At 41.6% G+C, this 21,221-nt stretch overlaps 1 protein-coding gene across 2 annotated transcripts; it reads left to right on the forward strand.

The window, feature by feature from the left end:
• The first annotated feature begins 4,370 nt into the window (after positions 1 to 4,370).
• On the forward strand, positions 4,371 to 20,747 carry LOC131081441 (U2 small nuclear ribonucleoprotein B''). Of its 2 annotated transcripts, none has more exons than XM_058020580.1 (7): positions 4,371 to 4,476; positions 4,723 to 4,809; positions 6,529 to 6,701; positions 8,397 to 8,537; positions 18,174 to 18,224; positions 19,745 to 19,833; positions 20,350 to 20,747. In XM_058020580.1, the coding sequence occupies exons 2-7, from the start codon at positions 4,746 to 4,748 to the stop codon at positions 20,507 to 20,509; spliced, it is 678 nt and encodes a 225-aa protein (XP_057876563.1). In that variant the 5' UTR covers positions 4,371 to 4,476; positions 4,723 to 4,745; the 3' UTR covers positions 20,510 to 20,747. The 2 variants fall into 2 exon arrangements, with proteins under 2 accessions (XP_057876563.1, XP_057876564.1); XM_058020581.1 differs by having other exon boundaries at positions 4,372 to 4,434.
• Positions 20,748 to 21,221: the final 474 nt, after the last annotated feature.

Consider the following 21,221-nt stretch of genomic DNA (forward strand, 5'->3'; position numbering starts at 1 on the left):
AGAACCATTTAAACTCCTCTGATACAGATGTTAACAAAGTATAAGGATTAGCAACAACTGGATGTATGTCTTTCACTATTTCATTAATAGCCCTTAAGTCCTGTACCAAACGGTACTTACCATTAGGTTTCTTTACTGGAAAAATTGGAGTATTATACTCCGATTCTCATTCCTGTAATATTCCTTGAGCCAAAAATTGTTTAATTAACGGGGCTACTCCCCTCCTTGCCTCAAGCTTCAAGGGGTATTGCTTTATCCTCACTGGTCGGGCCCCTTCCTTTAGTTCTACTTTTACTGGCTGCGCAGCTTTAGATTTTCCGGGAACCCCTGACTCCCATACCCAGGGTACTAAAGCCTGCTCAATTTCTTCTGGAATAGGAGAGGCATCCACTTCCTTGATCACAAAAATGCCTGCTATTTGTTCCTCAGGTATTTCCAATTTCACCCTTCCCCCTTCAAATATTATTTTCACATTAAGTCGGGACAACAGATCTCTGAAGAAGGGGTGTGGGGCAGTTTGGCATATACAAAAATTGGTGATCTAATTCCTTCCCCCCAAACCTAAGATTTAAAGGTTGTAAAAATGGTTGTTCCTCTAGCTTCCCTGTTGCCCCCACCACCTGTACCGTTGTGTCACTCAAAGGTCCCAATCGTCTATTGAGTACATAATAAGTAGCTCCAGTGTCTACCATAAATTCTTGATCCTTTCCATCTATTTCTAAAACTACCCTTAAATCCTTTTCTAGTCAGCTTTGATTCTGATAGTTTCCCAAAACTAGTGCTTGAGCAACTTCTGCTGGTCCTCCCGTGAATCCTCCCACAGGAGCATTCCCCATTTGACCTGTCCTTAATCCCATGTTTCCCATGCCCATACCTCCTCTAACCGGGCATTCAATTTTCCAGTGTCCCAACTGTCAGCAAAACGCACACTGGTTTGGATCCAACCTCCCCATGTTATAGTATCTAATAATACCTGTAAATCATTCCAGTCCGGATCCTGAGTCTTTATTACCATTTTAACCACCCTTGCCACCCTTTCAGGAACCTCCCGATAACTCCCCGCTGATTGCTTCCATATTACCAAATCCCCGGGGGAGAAAGGCACCTTTATAAGAATCCTTTCTCCCTGTGGTCCCACAGCTTCCCTTAACGGCGCAATTAACTGTGGCCCCTTCTGCCCCTTCCTTCCCTTGCGAGTCCGCCCTGCTAACGGAGTTCTTTTAACACACTCATTCTTTTCACTATCACCACCATCACTATCATTCTCACTAGATCCCGTTTTTATAGCAATATCCGCAGGGGGAGCAGGGGGCACATTAGGAGCAACCGGAACCCTTGGAGGTGCTATACAATAAGACAAATCTTCCTCGACTGAAGGATACAAATTACGCTCCTTTCTTTCTTTACATCCCACACACTCCCTTTCATCATTCACTTCCAAAACCAAAATACCACATTCCTTTTGCCATTCCTCTTTCCGATATAAAACGAAAAACAAATCCAAATATGGTATTTCATCCCATTTCTCATTCCTCCTTAAAAATTGCATCAAAGATTCCATTATCCCCAATTCCAGTGTACTGTTCACCGGCCATCCCGCTTCCCCAATCTCATATTCAGGCCACCAATGATTACAATAATCTATCATTTTACTTTTATCCAATTCTTGATAATACCCTTCACTTTTCCACCATTTCAATATACAACCTAATGGTGTATTTCCAGGTATTTTACCATTGGCTTGCACTAAGGTTTTAAAAGTTTTAAAAGACATCATATTACAACCTTTAATTCCACTATTAATCCCAATAAACCAATATACCTTAAACCAATATACCTTCTCGCCGTCCTTCCCTAAAACAAACAGGAGGCGAGTTCCGGTCCTGCGTCCTTAGATGTCTTATGGCCGGAGCCTAGGCTTTTTTACCAACCACCAAATCCAAATCCAATTATCACCTTTTTCCAATATAAAGCACCTTCGGGCTTACCTTGGCAGTTGTCCAACAGGCGCGGGGGGTCGGGCACGACCGATGACTCCCCGAGAAGTGCTCGGTGCCGGCTTGGAGTGGATCGGGACGCGAACCGCCCCAGCAGCCCTTGGAGTCCTGCCGCGGTCGCCAGAAAACTGTTGCCCGATTGATAAATGACACAAAACTCAGATAAGTTTTGTGGGTGCTTTATTAAGGGCCCGGGGAACTGGGGGACTCATGTCCCAAAATCCCAGCCCCCAAATTCACGTATGGGTGCTTCCCTCTTATACATGCGATTCACAACAAAGTCTCCAAGGAACAGTTTCCCCGTTCCCCTTGCCTGGTCACAGACCCCTTGTGATACATTCCTTGGTTCACAAACAAGATCATTAATCCTCTGCTTATCTTATTCTAAGAGCATTGTATGCTGCCTCTAGACAGGTTAGCATTCTTACTTTCTTGCACTAGTTTAATTATTTATTAAATCCCTAAGCCTACCTGCTAGGTTACACACAAAACTCAACACACTTTTCGATGGCTACAAAACTGCTTTTTTAACAAACCAGTTCACACACAACTCACTATAATTAAATATTTTGCTAAATTTCATTTCTTTTCCAACACAAGCAGTCACAGAAATGGTAGCAAATAAGGCTGCCCAGGCATTAGAGTTAATATTAAGTCAGCTAAGCCAAACAAAAACTGTAGGGTATCAGAATAGGTTGGCTTTAGACTATTTATTGGCCAAAGAAGGGGGTGTTTGTAGAAAGTTCAATATATCAGATTGTTGAAAATTGATGACCACAGAAAAGTCATTTTAGCAAAAGCAAAAGAAATCAAAGAAAAAAATATATATGCATATAATAACCCAGGTACCAGTCCAAAAATTAGAGAGCAATGTTAAAATCTAGCTGGTGGGGTGATGTATTAGAAGAAATTAAGATATTTTCATTTTTTGTTACAACTGTTTTTATATTACTTACTTGTGTAATCCCCTGTTTTATTTTGCCAGCATAGTCCAGAAGATGCAAGTAGATAAAAAAATATTGCTCAAGCCAAATGATTTACAAAGAATAAGAGTGGGGATTGTGAAAAATGCATGTATTTTATGATTGGCTTTTCTCAAATATTAAAATGAATATTATATGTGTTGTGTTAGAAAATAATGCTGTATTAATTTTCCTAAGTACTGTGTTAAATATAGTTTTAGGTTCTAAAAATTGTTAAAATAGAAATGATGCTATGTAGGATGCTTTGTTTAACAGAAAGGGCTTGCAGCGAGATAGCAGCCACAGGACACCTAGATCTTTCAGAGAAAGGGAATTTATTGCCTTCTTATCAGAAGAAACAAACTTCTTCCCGGCTTGGAGGCGCTGTTCGGATTAGAAGGAAGAAGTTGACACTGACCAGACAGAATCCTGTGTTTGAATGGAATTTATGCATCATGTATGAAGTGTATGAATATGCAACAGGCTATTGTTCTTAAGGGTTAATCCTTTGTTAACGGGTGTCCTTTTTCCAGGCTCCTGATGCCCAGAAAAAGGTACCCGGACGTCCGTAACTCTTTGTTGTTATTGTTTCATATTGTCTTAATTCAATTTGTCCAAATTCTTATTACTCTAATTGTGTTACTATTTTTATAACTATTTTATTACTATTAAACTTTTAAAAATTTTAAAACCAAGTGATTGGCGTTTTTCACATATAAAATAAATATTATATGTGTTGTGTTAGAAAGGAATGCTGTATTAATTCTTTGAAGTAGTGTGATAAACGTAGTTTTAGGTTATAACAAAATGTTAAAATAGAAACTATTCTATGTAGGATACTTTTTTTTCTGAAGAAAGGACTCGCACTGAGATAGCAGTCACAGCACACTTAAATCTTTCAGAGAAAGGGAATTTATTGCTCCACTATCAAAAGAAACTAACTTCTTCCCGCCTCGCAGCAGAGGATGACGCCGTTTGGCTTATGAGGAAGAAGTTGACGATGACCAGAGAGAATCCTGTATTTGAGTGGAACTTATGCATCATGTATGAGGTGTATGAATATGCAACAAGCTATTGTTTTTAAAGGTTAATCCTCTGTTAACGTGCGTCCTTTTTCGGGCTTGTGCCGCCCAGAAAAACGTACCCGGACGTCCGTAACTCTTTGTCTCTATTGTCTCATATTGTCCCAATTCAAATTGTCCAAATTATTATTACTCTAATTGTATTACTATTTTTATAACCATTTTATTACTACTAAACTTTTAAAATTTTAAAAACAAGCGATTGGCGTTTTTCCCGTACAACACTTTCATCCCGCCGCTCTCGGGCCGCGCGCAACCCGCCGCTCCCCATCGGCGCTATCGGCATTCGGCGCATCGACTGCTCTGGGAGTGGCTTTGCCGCCTGCGCTGCGTCCCGGCAGGGCGGGAAGCGTAGGCCGCCATCGAGAGCGGAGGCCGGACAGGGGAAGGGAGGTGAGGGGCTCTGGGACCCGGGGTCCAGGATCTGAGATCCAGGTGAGAGCAAGAAGGGGCTGGCTCGGGGCTTCTTCTCTGGAGTTCCTGTCCTGCCGTCGCAGCCCTCTTCCGCCCGGAAAGGGCCGGAGCGGGGCGGGTGTGTGGCCTGCGGGCGGGCAGACATATAGACAGACAAGCCGCCCCCCACTCGCGGTGCCGCTGCTCGGGGTTGTGAGGTGTCGCCGGCGTTGGCAGCTGTCGCGGCCGGGGGTTCGCTAACGCCTCTCCTGTGTGCTCTGCCCGCAGGCAGTTCGCGGGTGCCGCCGAGAATGGACATCAGGCCGAACCACACCATCTACATCAACAATATCAATGACAAGATCAAGAAGGAAGGTACAAATGGCTGCCGATCGCTTCTGGTTGTCCAGTGAAGCCTGGTCATTCCCTTGCACACGGCACTTGTGTTACAAAGGGGCTTTTAGGAGCTCCCGGAGGTCTCTGAAGTGCTGAGCAGGAGATCATTATCCAAGCTCTGGGCAAACGCTTTCTTGTAATGAAACAGTAGCTAAAGCAAACAAATTCACCTCCCACTAGATCAGGTTGCTGAGATCTCCCTACAGCCCAGTCTTGAACGCTTTTAGCGATGGGGAGTCCACAGCCTCTCTGGGAAGCCTGTTCCAGTGCCTCACCACCCTGACAGTAAAGGATATTTTCCCAGTATTACATCTAAGCCTCCTCTCAGTTTGAAGTCATTACCCCTTGTCCTGTCGCTCCAAGCCCTTGTATATAGTCCTTCTCCATCTTGTAGGCTCCCTTCAGGTACTGGAAGGCCAAAGATCACTCCTAAGTCTTCTCTTTTCCAGGCTGAACAGCCCCAGATCTCTCAGCCTTTCCTCATAGGAGAGGTGCTCCATCCCTCTAATCAACTTGGTGGTCTCCTGGCCTTGCACCCACAGCTCCATGTCCTTCCTGTGCTGCGCACCCCAGATCTGGATGCAGCTCTGCAGGTGGGGTCTCACCCGAACGGGGCAGAATCCCTTCCCTCATAGGGTGCTGCCCACTCTGCTTTGGATGCAGCCCAGGACATGGTTGGTTTCTGGGCTGTGAGTACGCATGTCCAGCCCCTTCTCCACCATCACCCCAAGTCTTTCTCAGTGCTGCTCTCCATCTGTCCATCCCTCAGCCTGGGTTGATACTGGGGGTTGCCCTGACCCAGGTTTAGCACCTTGCACTTGGTCTTGTTAAATCTCGTAGGGTGTTAGACTACCTGTTAAGATTACAAATTACTTTCTGTTTTAATACAGGTCTTAAAGTAATTTTTAGGGAAAGTGTTTTGATAGTAATAAAAAAAAGTATAGTTAATATAGTTAGTCAGGAGCAGGTGGAGAAAATGACAGTGGACTGATATTACCTAGTCTCCATATCAATAAAGAAGAGACAGCATTCTTATATTGCTAAAATAGTTAAAATGTAAGGGTTTTGTGTTAGAATGATTACACAGTACCTATTATTTATTTAGCTTGATTTGGATAGTACTAAGGTTTAATTTGGCATGTATTCAGGTAATGGTAGATAATTAAAATAAATCCATAAGCTGCAGTAGTCTCATACAAAAATAATTTGGATCCAGAATATGGGTGAGAAAATTGATTAAATGGTTACAACCAAAATTTCCAACTTTTTTTAGCCTTTTAGCCTATTTTTCTGCATTCTTGTTTTGCATCATATCTCTTTACTGCTACTTGTTTCAGTTTTGATTTTCTGATCAGTCCGAGATGGCTGTTACGCATCATACTTGTGTGTGCATATACCTGTATGAAAATACGTTTTTGCATACCTTTATGTAATTGTGATTCCCTTGGAATGGTAGAATGGATGGCATTACAACTTCTTTACTACCTGAATCCTTGAGGTATGAAACGGAATGTTGCACACTAGTTTACAAAACCTGGACAAATAAACTTGTAATGATGTAACAGTTTTGACAAACTCATGTACTCGCTGTGTGAGCTAAAGCTTCTAAAAAACATTGTTCCCATAGGACAGCAGACTCGGTAGAAGTGGAAGTTTGCACATAACCTGTTATAATCTGTTTTCTCCCTTGGTCCCCAGAGCTGAAGAGGTCCCTGTATGCGTTGTTCTCACAGTTTGGTCATGTGGTCGACATTGTGGCTTTAAAAACTATGAAGATGAGAGGACAGGCATTTGTTATATTTAAAGAACTTGGATCATCTACCAATGCTTTGAGACAGCTACAAGGCTTTCCGTTTTATGGGAAACCAATGGTAAGCTATTTTGTTACCTTTGTACAGAAGAAAAATACCCTGATGGTGTGATACAGTGTTTTTGGTACTTGCACCTTGGGAATGACCTCTCCTATGTAGTTGTTACCAAAGGATTGCTCCGGTCACATCCTGATGAGTATCTACATTTGTGCAAGCTGGAGGGATGCTGAAGAGACTGCAGTTACAACGCACACACTTTGAACTTAACATGGGGGACTTTTTGTTTTTCTATGCTGGATTAAAGTTTTTAAGATCTTAAATACTTTCATTTTACTCATCATGTCTTCCATTGAACCAATTAAATGAATTCTGAAATATTATTGCAGTTAGATTAGTTTTCAATTACTTTATGTAGAGTAACATTAACTACTCTTAGATTGGTAATGTATAGCTAGAATGTGATGCTTCCTTTTTGAGGTAACAGTGAGAAGGGTGAAGATCTCCCGTTTGCTTTCCAGATGTGACCATTGATTTTTTCTTTTTTAAATTGATGGCTAGTTCTGCTTGACAGTAGATCACCAAACCAAGTAGCTGTACTTCAGAATAACTTTAGTAAAGTTCAGTACTTCAGTAAATACAGTGCTGGTTGATAGAACATGATTTAGTAATGTGCTTCATGGTATGCAGAGCAGCACAGTTGACCTGCTTTGTTCTTGTCTGCTTGGACAGTTAAGCACCTCTTAATTCTGCGGCTGTTGGTAAGGTGTAACAATACATGCAAATGGCCCATGACTTCAGCAATAGATGGGTACAATTCTACTGGCTCTCAGCTTATGGCTTTGAGCAGTGACAGTTGTGCTGCTGAGCCGCAAGCTATTTATTTGCCTTAACACCTTCAGATTCTCTAATTAAATCCTTAACACAGAATTTTGCAAACTCAGTCCACCATTTATCCTTAAGGAGTTTTGTGCTCAGTAGAACTCAATAAGAAGTAAAAGGATTGAGGCTTCATAAGCTTTCAAATGTACTTCCATCTTTGAACATTGCCTGCAGCACGTATACTCTAAGCGCTAAACAAAAGCATTAAGAAAATCTTAAGCTGTTGTGTAGTTTTGTATTGAGGTAGTCTCTGATAGGAAAAACAATAAGATTGTATGCATAAATAATAATGTTGCACACTGGTATAGTTATACCTGCATCTGCTTAACCTTCAGCTGTAGGAGGCCTTTGTCAAAAGAACAGCAGCATTTATGCAGTCCTGTTGGGATTGAGGTGAATACTTGCCTTTTCTGTTTAGGAAGTTTGGGTTTTGCTGAATTTACGTTTCTGCAGAAATCTGAGAAATCACTTTAAAATTTAACTTCCTTTAAAATGGGACTGAAAACTCACAGTTTTAATAGAAGCTAGTGCCGATTTTCTCAGTTGTTCTCAGTGTAGCTCAACTGTATCTCTCTGTAGGTGCTGCCTTGACAGATGTTAAAAAGTTGTTGTTAGATAAAATAGAGTTCTGATTTCAATGAACTAAAATTAGTAATTTGCATATTAGGGTTTTTTCTTAGACTTCTGTAATTGTATTCAGAAAAAACTATGAGAATTAGTTACTTTCTAAGTGTACCTACACTTTTTAACAATGTTACTAGTATAAAAAGGTTCTGCAAAAAAAAAGTGTAAACACACAGTTAATGTAAGTGGTGCAAAATGTTCTGCATTATTACCTGTAGAATATACTCTGTTTTTCTTTTTTCTTTTAAAAAGCGTATTCAGTATGCAAAAACAGACTCCGATATCATCTCTAAAATGCGTGGGACTTTTGCTGATAAGGAAAAAAGAAAGGAAAAGAAAAAAGCTAAAACTCTGGAACAGTCAGCAAATGCACCAAATAAAAAGGTTATCCAGGTAAGCTGCTTCTCTGTTCAGAAAAAAAAACCCAAAAAACCACAAAACCCCAAACAGACAAACAAACAAACCAAGCAAACAAAAAAAAAAAAAAACACCTCCATAAAAAAAAAAAAAAAAAACACACAAAAGCTATTCTAAATAATTCTTTTAAGACTTGATATTGTCTTTTGTTGCTTTTCAACTCCCTAAATTGGGGTCTGTGGGTTATCTAGAGCTCTTGAGCATTTACTAGAAGTTGAAGGAGAGGGAGCTGGTTATGTAGCCTTGCTGTTCCTTTTTTTATCCACCTTTGTTATTATCAGATGAAAATAAAGATGGAGGGCAAATGTACAACAAACCAAAATAGAAACTAGCCTCTTAAGAAAAGGAAAAAAAAGGAGAATGGGCTTATCTTTAGTACTGGCTTTGTTGCCCGATTGATAAATGACACAAAACTCGGATAAGTTTTGTGGGTGCTTTATTAAGGGCCCGGGGAACTGGGGGACTCACGTCCCTAAAGTCCGAGCCCCCAAATTCACGTATGGGTGCTTCCCTCTTATACATGCAATTCACAACAAAGTCTCCAAGGAACAGTTTCCCCGTTCCCCTTGCCTAGCCTCCAAGAAACAGTTCCCCGTTCCCCTTGCCTGGTCACAGACCCCTTGTGATACATTCCTTGGTTCACAAACAAGATCATTAATCCTCTGCTTATCTTATTCTAAGAGCATTGTATGCTGCCTCTAGACAGGTTAGCATTCTTACTTTCTTGCACTAGTTTAATTATTTATTAAATCCCTAAGACTACCTGCTAGGTTACACACAAAACTCAACACACTTTTCAACGGCTACAAAACTGCTTTTTTAACAAACCAGTTCACACACAACTCACTATAATTAAATATTTTGCTAAATTTCATTTCTTTTCCAACATTTCCCCCCTTTTGAGCATCCTTCAGTCCTGCTGCAAGGATGCTCAATCAACAGTATTGACAGTAACATCTTCATAACGAGGGGGGGAGTGTTCTTCATTCTGCAGCCCGCGGGTCATCACCTTCAGCAGCCGGAGAGATCGCCTCTTTTCCTTTTCGATCACACCTAAGAGGCATCTCTATACAATCCATATAGTCACTAGAAATACTAAAAACATTAGTACATACTGTATAGCAGACGTAATCCAGCCAGACAGGTGAAGCCCCAAAGAATCAAATACTGCTCCTATCCAATTATGCTGTGCTTCCCTTTCAATTTCCTTGGTTTTTGTTTCCACTTCTGCCAGTTGAGAAATATCTTTCTCAACTTCAAGTGTAACATTTGGAATGTGTACACAGCAATGATCTATTCTCCTACTCAGGTAACCACAAACTCCATGTTCCTTTAACAGTAGCAAATCCAATGCCATTCTGTTTTGTAGGGTCATTCTTGATGTAGCTTGCAATTGCAAATTTAGATCCTTAAATCCCTTCTTAGTAGCTGCTGCAAACCTTTCTGTCTGTCCTAACAAATTGTTGAGCATTTCCCTGTTTCGATATGTCGCTACCGGAGGGAATAATGACTCCAATATCCATCCAAATTGCACTCCTGAGCCAGGTTCATGCCACTGCTCCTCTAGGGATTCTTCCCTCTTTCTGAGTCCTTTCCTTTGGATCAATCTATTCTGTTTCCAGTATGGACACAATGCGGGAACCCCTAGGGTGATTTGTGTTACTGATCCATCTAGAGGTAAATGTGTGGTCCACTGTCCGTGTCCCAACACCCAGACTAGATTTCCAGGGCTATGCACAGTAGTATATCTGCAATCTATAGGTCCATCCATGGACTCTCTGCTAACCGTGTGATCATACCCCCTACACTCGCATCCCCACTTTAATGCCATTTTCACTGGTACCAATCCGATTCGGTCTTCCGGTGTATCACATGTAAAAACCTCAGTTCAATTCCAATCCTCTTTCTGCGGTCTGAACTCTCGGGAAGATGTAGACGTGATAAGGGCCCTATAATGTGACTGATTCTTTACTCCTGACCATTGGATGCACCATTGTACTTCCCCAAGGTAATTATAGTGTTCCAAAACACTAGGTCCCCATAATGCCTTCCAACTATTCCAGGTGTCAAAATTCTGTGTGACATTCTGACAACTCATCTCGTTTTGTTGGGATTTCGTTCTTATTCGTACTGTATTGCATGGCTCATCTATTGGGGTTGCAATTAAACACCTCCTGGAATTTTGAATCCAACCATAATGATTGGATTTCTTTTCACATTCCTCTCTAGTCATAGCCCGAGTGGTCATACACAAATCCCTCTATACATCTACTGGTTTGGGAACTGACTGGCAGGACCATGAAACATTCTTGAATGTTTCAGGCATTTTGGTTACTGGTATTATTCCCCAGGGAATTGGTTCACCTGCAGCCTGTGGCAATGGCAGGCAAGCTGTTATTTTAGTCACATTCTGCATGATCCCAAAATCTCTGATTAATCCTACCACTAAATTTTCCTGCTCAGTATTTCGTTCTATTGTATCATTAACCTCCCGTCTACTCCTACCGTGTCTCTGTAAGGATAACATCATTCTGTCATGCCTCCACCATGCATTTCCTATTCTAGGATTAGTGACACTCGACCACCCACAACCTTTGCCTTCCTTTCCCCACCAATTGGTCCCGTCCTCTATTCTGTCCCAGGTCAGTTCCCTATTTTGCTTCCACCATTTGACCCAAAGGTTCCTTTGATATCTTGATCTTACTAGGAAGGAACAATTTATTTTGAGAGGTGGCCCATCCCACATGTCCACTGCCATTGATACTGGATTAACCTTTATGTTTTCAGCACGATCCCCTGTCCATGGCAAAACCCTCATACTCACTCTTTTGTAATCAAAACTATCCCGTATTTTGACCAAACATGTATATTCTCCCGTGTTGTTTGTGGTTACCTTGGTAAGATTCAGTACCGTGTTTCCTTGTTGTTTATCCTGATCCTAACCGACTCCTATCTTGCCTCGGCTTCTTTCAGCCCCCTGTTGCCATATTGCAATAACTTCACCGGCCTCAACTCTCTGGCTGTCAAAGATAACACAAGTTAATTGAACATCCATCCCTTCCATGACTGTAACCTTTGTTTCTTCAACCTGTACTAGAGTAGACCCTTGAACGGGTAATAGTCTCATGATCACTAGCAGTAATATAATTAAGAAGGCGGCTTTGCGCGGAAGATCATCCGGGTTGGAGATACTATCTGGGTTTCCCATTGGAACGGTGCCTTCTTTACCCTGGTGTAATGGATCCAAGCATCCATCCCCTGGACCTTCACCGCCATATAGGTCGTCATCATCACCTGGTGGGGCCCGCTCCATGATTCCCGTAGCGGATCCGTGATCCACTTCTTGACGTACACCTGGTCCCCAGGCTGGATGTCGTGGACAGAATTCTCTAGCGTGAGCGGTCTATTCCACTGTAACGTATTTCTTAAAGAATTCAAGATCTTATTAAGTGACATAACATACTCTGCAATCGCCTGGTCCCCACTCACATGTACCTCCCCTTTTAATACAGTTGCATGATATGGTTTGCCATATAATATCTCATATGGACTTACGCCTACCTTTTCCCTTGGTTTAATTTGAATCCTGAGTAGGGCCAAAGGCAAAGCTTGAGGCCAGTGCAGTTTAGCTTCCTGGCAAATCTTTTTGATTTGTCCTTTCAGGGTTTGATTCATCCTTTCCACCTGCCCACTAGACTGAGGTCTCCAGGGGGTATGCAAATTCCAGGTTATATCTAACATTCGTGCTAATTCCTGCACTACCCCGGCTATAAAATGCGGACCCCTATCTGATGACAATCCTAAAGGTACTCCAAATTTTTTTTAACAAGGTTTTTACCACCTCCTTAGCCTGATTAGTTCTACATGGAAAAGCTTCCGGCCACCCTGAGAACGTACATACGTACACTAACAAGTATCTGTATCCCTGTGCCCTAGGCAATTCAGAAAAATCAACTTGCCAGTAATCTCCTGGTTGTGGCCCGACTTGCAACTTTCCTATTTGTATTTGTCTCCTAACTACTGGATTATTTTTCAAACATACTGGGCACATTGCATTAACTCTTTTTGCCATTGTTAACATCTGATTAGAGATTATCTCATTCTTCAAAAATTTTACCAATACTTCTGCCCCCCAATGACATTTATTATGTTCTGATTCCAAAATAAATTTCATTATGCGGGTAGGTACCACTATTTGTCCCATTGGTGTAACGTACCACCCAAGTTGATTCTTCTGTGCCCCTAGCAAGTTTATTAGTTTTCCATCTTCTATTGAATATTTGGGCTCCTGATTCAGGTATGGGGTAGCCGGATTTGTTCTTACCGGTACCAATGCCATTTGAGTCCATACTTCCCGTGCCACTTGCCGAGCTGTAAGATCAGCAAATCGATTTCCTCTGTAAACGTCTCCTTCCGCAGTCTGATGTCCTCTAACATGCATTACTGCAACTGCTTTGGGACTGTGTACCGCATCCAGTAGCTGTAGCACTTCTTCCCGGTGCTTGATGTTGGTTCCATGTGAATTCAAAAGCCCCCTTTCCTTCCACAACACCCCATGTACATGAACCACACCAAAGGCATATTTAGAATCTGTCCAGATATTAACTCTTTTGTCCTTGCTCAAATACAGGGCTCTGGTGAGTCCAATCACCTCTGCCTTCTGGGCCGAAGTTCCAGGTAACAAAGCCTTTGCCTCTATTACCTGATCCAATGTTACCACTGCATACCCGGCATAGCGAGTCCCATTCTCGACAAAACTGGATCCATCAGTGTATAGTTCCCATTCAGGTTCTTCCAATGGTTCATCCTTTAGGTCGGGTCTGCTGGCATATACTTGTTCAATTACCTCTACGCAATCATGCACCAGTCCCCCAGCTTCCTGGTCACTGCGTAAAAACTCTGCTGGATTAACATGATTAGTAGTCCTTATTTCAATATCATCCTGTTCTCTCAGGATGGCCTGGTATTGCAACATTCGACTGGATGATAGCCAGTGACCTCCCTTTTGCTCCAAAACGGCCATGACCATATGGGGAACAAACACTTTCATTTTTGCCCCCAAAGTCAATTTCCGGGCCTCTTGAATAAGAATTATTGTTGCCGCCACGGCTCGTAAACACGAGGGCCACCCGGAACTTACCGAATCCAGTTGTTTAGAGAAGTATCCCACTGGCCTCTTCCAGGATTCCATCTTCTGGGTGAGGACCCCCAATGCCAGTTTTTGCCTCTCATTCACGTACTACTGGAATTCCTTGGTCACGTCAGGGAGTCCTAGGGCTGGGGCCTCCTTTAGTGCCTGCTTCAATTCCTGGAAGGCCTTCTTTTGCTGTGTCGTCCACTCCAACCGATGCTGCTTCAAGGCCTCATATAGTGGCTTGGCTAGGAGACCGAAATTCATGATCCACAGTCGACACCATCCCACCATTCCTAGAAAAGATCTCAATTCCTGATGGTTACGAGGCAAAGGAATAGCACATATTGCCTCTATTCGGTTTACTCCCAAACGTCTCTGCCCTTGTGTGATCTCACAACCGAGGTAAATAACGCTATTTTTGACCAATTGAGCTTTTTCCTTAGAAACCCGATACCCTGCTTGGCCAAGCATGTTGAGTAATTTAATTGTTAATTCCACGCACATTTCCCTTTCCTTAGTAGCCAGAAAAATGTCGTCCACGTACTGCAGGACTACATACAAGGGTGGGGATATTGTTACCTGGGTTATCTTCCATTCCTCCAGCTCCTTGGCCAGTTGGTTTCCAAAAATAGTAGGGGAGCATTTAAATCCCTGTGGGAGTCTCGTCCACATAAGCTGCTTCTTTCTCCCAAAATCAGGACTCTCCCACTCGAAGGCAAAATATTTCCTACTCTCTACTGCCAGTGGGATGCAGAAGAAGGCATCTTTAAGGTCAATCACTGAGAACCATTTAAACTCCTCCGATACAGATGTTAACAAGGTATAAGGATTAGCAACTACTGGATGTATGTCTTTCACTATTTCATTAATAGCCCTTAAGTCCTGTACCAAACGGTACTTACCATTAGGTTTCTTTACTGGAAAAATTGGAGTATTATACTCCGATTCACATTCCTGTAATATTCCTTGAGCCAAAAATTGTTTAATTAACGGGGCTACTCCCCTCCTTGCCTCAAGCTTCAAGGGGTATTGCTTTATCCTCACTGGTCGGGCCCCTTCCTTTAGTTCCACCTTTACTGGCTGCGCAGCTTTAGATTTTCCGGGGACCCCTGACTCCCATACCCAGGGTACTACAGCCTGCTCAATTTCTTCTGGAATAGGAGAGTCATCCACTTCCTTGATCACAAAAATGCCTGCTATTTGTTCCTCAGGTATTTCCAATTTCACCCTTCCCCCTTCAAATATTATTTTCACATTAAGTCGGGACAACAGATCTCTGCCAAGAAGGGGTGTGGGGCAGTTTGGCATATACAAAAATTGGTGATCTAATTCCTTCCCCCCAAACCTAAGATTTAAAGGTTGTAAAAATGGTTGTTCCTCTAGCTTCCCTGTTGCCCCCACCACCTGTACCGTTGTGTCACTCAAAGGTCCCAATCGTCTATTGAGTACAGAATAAGTAGCTCCAGTGTCTACCATAAATTCTTGATCCTTTCCATCTATTTCTAAAACTAGCCTTAAATCCTTTTCTAGTCAGCTTTGATTCTGATAGTTTCCCAAAACTAGTGCTTGAGCGACTTCTGCTGGTCCTCCCGTGAGTCCTCCCACCGGGGCATTTCCCATTGGGGCTGTCCTTAATCCCATGTTTCCCATGCCCATACCTCCTCTAACCGGGCATTCATTTTTCCAGTGTCCCAATTGTCGGCAAAACGCACATTGGTTTGGATCCAACCTCCCCATGTTAGGTGCAAACCCAAATCCTCCCCGACCTCTTGCCAACCCCCTTTGTCCGCGATTAGCTCCTCCCCGACCTCGACCCCTAATGGGTCTTCCTCCTGCCCCTGTCTGTTGCATTACAGCCAGAATACTAGCTTGTTGTCTTTTTGCAGTTTCTTTCTCCCTGTTGTTGTATACCTTCCACGCTACCTCCAGCCTTTTCTCTAGTGGCTCTAATAACCATTTCCTTTTTTGTGGAATCCATTATAGTATCTAATAATATCTGTAAATCATTCCAGTCCGGATCCTGAGTCTTTATTATCATTTTAACCACCCTTGCCACCCTTTCAGGAACCTCCCGATAACTCCCCGCTGATTGCTTCCATATTACCAAATCCCGGGGGAGAAAGGCACCTTTATAAGTATCCTTTCTCCCTGTGGTCCCACAGCTTCCCTTAACGGCGCAATTAACTGTGGCCCCTTCTGCCCCTTCCTTCCCTTGCGAGTCCGCCCTGCTAACGGAGTTCTTTTAACACTCTCATTCTTTTCACCATCACCACCATCACTATCACTCTCACTAGATCCCGTTTTTATAGCAATATCCGCAGGGGGAGCAGGGGGCACATTAGGAGCAACCGGAACCCTTGGAGGTGCTATACAATAAGACAAATCTTCCGCGACTGAAGGATACAAATTACGCTCCTTTCTTTCTTTACATCCCACACACTCCCTTTCATCATTCACTTCTAAAACCAAGATACCACATTCCTTTTGCCATTCCTCTTTCCGATATAAAACGAAAAACAAATCCAAATATGGTATTTCATCCCATTTCTCATTCCTCCTTAAAAATTGCATCAAATATTCCATTATCCCCAATTCCAGTGTACCATTCACCGGCCATCCCGCTTCCCCAATCTCATATTCAGGCCACCAATGATTACAATAATCTATCATTTTGCTTTTATCCAATTCTTGATAATACCCCTCACTTTTCCACCGTTTCAATATACAACCTAATGGTGTATTTCCAGGTATTTTACCATTGGCTTGCACTAAGGTTTTAAAAGTTTTAAAAGACATCATATTACAACCTTTAATTCCACTATTAATCCCAATAAACCAATATACCTTAAACCAATATACCTTCTCGCCGTCCTTCCCTAAAACAAACAGGAGGCGAGTTCCGGTCCTGCGTCCTTAGACGTCTTATGGCCGGAGCCTAGGCTTTTTTTACCAACCACCAAATCCAAATCCAATTATCACCTTTTCCAATATAAAGCACCTTCGGGCTTACCTTGGCAGTTGTCCAACAGGCGCGGGGGGTCGGGCACGACCGATGACTCCCCGAGAAGTGCTCGGTGCCGGCTTGGAGTGGATCGGGACGCGAACCGCCCCAGCAGCCCTTGGAGTCCTGCCGCGGTCGCCAGAAAACTGTTGCCCGATTGATAAATGACACAAAACTCGGATAAGTTTTGTGGGTGCTTTATTAAGGGCCCGGGGAACTGGGGGACTCACGTCCCTAAAGTCCGAGCCCCCAAATTCACGTATGGGTGCTTCCCTCTTATACATGCGATTCACAACAAAGTCTCCAAGGAACAGTTTCCCCGTTCCCCTTGCCTAGCCTCCAAGAAACAGTTCCCCGTTCCCCTTGCCTGGTCACAGACCCCTTGTGATACATTCCTTGGTTCACAAACAAGATCATTAATCCTCTGCTTATCTTATTCTAAGAGCATTGTATGCTGCCTCTAGACAGGTTAGCATTCTTACTTTCTTGCACTAGTTTAATTATTTATTAAATCCCTAAGACTACCTGCTAGGTTACACACAAAACTCAACACACTTTTCAACGGCTACAAAACTGCTTTTTTAACAAACCAGTTCACACACAACTCACTATAATTAAATATTTTGCTAAATTTCATTTCTTTTCCAACAGCTTCAAGTGCTCAACCAGCTCTTCTCTTCAGTGGTTTAATTCCATGTTGCCTAATAAGGACAGAAGAATAGTAAATGAGAACAAGAGAATTCATTTATGTTAGATATTACATGTTCCATGTTAGATTAACAGGAATTAGGTTGGAATTTATCTCCACTAAGGGTTGGTTTGTCTAAAGTAACAACACTTAGTAGCTTTTGTGCTGGAGTATAGCAGAAAACATCAAAACACCTGACCAGATCCCCCGAGTTTATATATTGGACATGATATTCTGTACTATGGAATGTGCCTTTGGACAGTTTTGGTCAGCTTTCCTGGCTCCCTCCTGGCTTCTTGTGCGCCTACTCACTAGCAGAGCATGTGAAACTGGAAAGTCCTTGATACAAACAATCACTCGTTATCAACAACCAAAACATCAGTTCGTTATCAGTGTTACTCTCATAATAAATTCAAACCACACTGTACTAAGAAGAAAATTAATTCTATCCCAGGTGAAACCAGGATACTTGTCTAGGCCTTCATTTTCAAAACTACTTTCTCCTGTCTACTAAGTAAAATTCTGTAATGTATAGAAATACTTGACTCAGCCATTAGATTGATCAGGTAGTACTGATGTTATTTCTTTTGCTTGCCTGGTTTTGGAGCCAAGCAAAATTCACAGGATTTGTTCCCTTTGAGAAGTGTCTCATAGGCACCCAAATGTTCTTGGATTGCAGCTCAAAAAAACCTTTAACATATGTCTTGAATTGTAGAGAAACATGGTGATATGTGCTTGGTTATTTCTAATGGAACACCTTTGTAAAACTATTTTGTCCTTACTTGCTAGGGAGCAACACAGAATTCAGCCAGTGCCTCAGGGACTACACCACAGAATCAGGTAATGCTTTTTATTTTTATCACTAAAAGCACTAATGTTTATAATTATTCTCTATGAATAATAGTTTGTTACACATGGAAATGTGAGGATTTATTTTACAGCTTTATTTTTGTCCTATGAGATATTTGTCTAACAGCTACATGACAGTAAACAAACAAAACAAATCCCTTTTTACTATATCTGGTTGACAGGAAATGAAAATCTGCAGTTTCTTATTACTATACAGAAAACAGCACTATTACAAAATCATACTGGATTCTTAAATTTGGACTGTGCTTAGTATCAGTTGAAGGATTCTTAATTTTTTTTTTTCCATTGCTCATAGGTTCCCTTTAGCTTACTTTTTTCTGGCAGCAGATAAAGAAAAGGAGGACAACATGGGATGCCAAAATATCTGCCTAAAAGCCTTATTTCAGGAGTTTGAGGGTTCTCTGCTCACTTCTTCCTTTTTCTCACAAGTGTCTTACTTTCCAAAGGATTGTGTGGAGATGTAGGAACAGCTCCCTACACTTCATTCATCTTGTCTGCTCAGTGACCTTCTAAATGATTCATGTTAGAAGTGAAAGTGGTAAAGAGCCAGGATTTACAGGAGAGCAAGTACCATAGAAGAATATCTTGGTCTGCCCTGCATCTTTCTTGAGTACTGCCACTGCATACATAATCAACAGGGGAAAAGGTCCTGCTCCCTGGATTTTCAGGCGCAATATGTGCATGTCAGTTTGCCTCAAAGCACAGCACTGAGTGTTTGGGTATTTTTTTGAACATCAGAAGTTTGTTTCCTAATGGCACTACCTAGAATATTTCCATCAGTAGAAGGAGATTGTTCTGCTGAGGCTTTTTATTTGTCACTGCTTTGAAGATGTTTGAAGTTGGGGTGTCCAGTTTATTTATAGTTTACTTGATGACTGGAAGATTTCAGTATCAGCAGATGACTACTCAGCCTTGTCTGTGGTGAGTGGCTACAAATTCATATTAGCAGGCTAATCTGTTACAAGACTAAAGCTCTAAATCTAAAGGGGTTTCTAATTACATTTTAATTGAGCTCTGTAATAAAACCATGTGAATTTTGTGAGTTTTGATTGCCCAGAGATACTCAGTATTTTGTTTGTACTGCAGGTAAACAGGGCTTGGCTACCCTCTGCTTTCTGGAAGGATGTGAGTCCTTCATACATTCTACCACTGCCTTACAGGTGTCTTGAATAGCACTGCAAGCACTGCTGTGGCACCTGGGTGCAGAGAGTACTGCAATGTCAGCTCTTGACTAGTTGAGTTTAAATGTGACATCTAAGACAGTATGGTATTGTGATTTTTGTGGAAGTAAGAACCTCTCCAAATTAATATATGTGTGTAAAAGAATGAAGGGGCTCTGTCTGCATATTGATAAAGGTGTGGTGAAGCCCAGATAGAATGTTATGAGCAAAACTAAAGGAATGTCTTAGTTCAAATAATCATGCAGACATGCAAAGGAACTGTATGCAACTATGTATAGTCTTCTGAGCTTTGATCTTCTGTTGTTGCAGGTGCCTGATAACCCACCAAACTATATCCTTTTCCTGAATAATTTGCCTGAGGAAACAAATGAGATGATGCTGTCCATGTTATTTAATCAGTAAGTTTTGAATAGAAATTATTTCTCCTTTGAATTCTTCTGTAACCTGTGTGATTTTTCTCAGTTAACAAGCTCACTTCTTAGCAATGAGGGTTTCTTCTGAAGGTATTTTATCTGTTAGCCTTACTGCCAAGGTTACAGATGTTGGTTCTGATGACTTGGTTCAGAAAGCAAATCTGATCTTTTTCGTAGCTGGTTTTGATTGTGTGGTTTATCTGCTATCAATTTGCATTGGATTCAAGCTGGTGACTGTAATACTAAAGTCTGTAGGACAGCAGGAGCCGTTTTAAAGCTAGTTAGATTGCTTCTGTATGTGTGCAGCTCTAATTAAACTGCTTCCACATAATATTTCTTAATTGAGACATAGTTCTAAGGATCGAACATGTAAAACCCTTCAATTTAAATCTTCCATTAGCAATAACTATTGCACTAGTAGATGCTTCTGATAAGAAGCTACTGAAGAGAGCTGTATTATTGAGGTAAGGAGTATTTTTTGACTCTCACTTTATTTTAAAGGTTTCCCGGATTCAAAGAAGTACGCTTAGTGCCAGGGCGCCATGACATCGCATTTGTGGAGTTTGAAAATGAGAACCAAGCAGGGGCTGCTCGAGACGCTCTCCAAGGATTCAAGATCACTCCATCTCATGCCATGAAAATCACTTATGCAAAGAAATAGCTATATGATCCTATAAAGGACTTCTGTGGACAGGTGTTTTTTTTAAAAACACTGATACTCATGTCAGTTACCATGTTTGATGTTTGCTGTTCTCTGCAGAAAACATAAGACTCAAATAGAATTGCCACAATGACCAGGGCACATGTAAAATTTTCACAGATCACCCGGATAGTAACTTTTTCTGTTGAAATACTAATTTTTATAAAATAAAATATAAATATGCTGTTTTCGAGCCATATTTTTTCCTCAAGTCTGTCTCATTATTGATTAGCCTTGCAGGGCTTTATTCAGTTTAGGAGCTTTTAAGGTGAGCCTTATTTCTCAGAAGTGAGTGCTAAAAATAGCTTTCTTTCCAGAGCAAAAGTATGATCAGGGATGCTGAATGCCAGCATAAATACAGAATAAATAGAACATTCAACCTCATTATCAAGGGGACAACTGTTTTTCACTTAGGAAATACAGCTTATCATTAGTGGTTTTTCTCCCCAGGTACAGTTAGAAATTGATTATAGTTTGGCAGTAATGCGATTCAACTTGGTTTTGTCTTGGTGACTGGCAGTAGAAACAAGTCCTGAGAGGAAACATAAAAGTTTCAGATTTTTAGCCAAGCTTTTCTGAAATACATGACCTAATGCTTCTGGGTTTCTCAAGGTTTGATTTACTTTATTTTTTCTCATTTGCTAAAAAACTTTATAGGTTTTGTGTGACATGA

This window comes from Melospiza georgiana, chromosome 3 (assembly GCF_028018845.1).
Source record: "Melospiza georgiana isolate bMelGeo1 chromosome 3, bMelGeo1.pri, whole genome shotgun sequence".
Taxonomy (NCBI): Eukaryota; Metazoa; Chordata; class Aves; order Passeriformes; family Passerellidae; genus Melospiza; species Melospiza georgiana.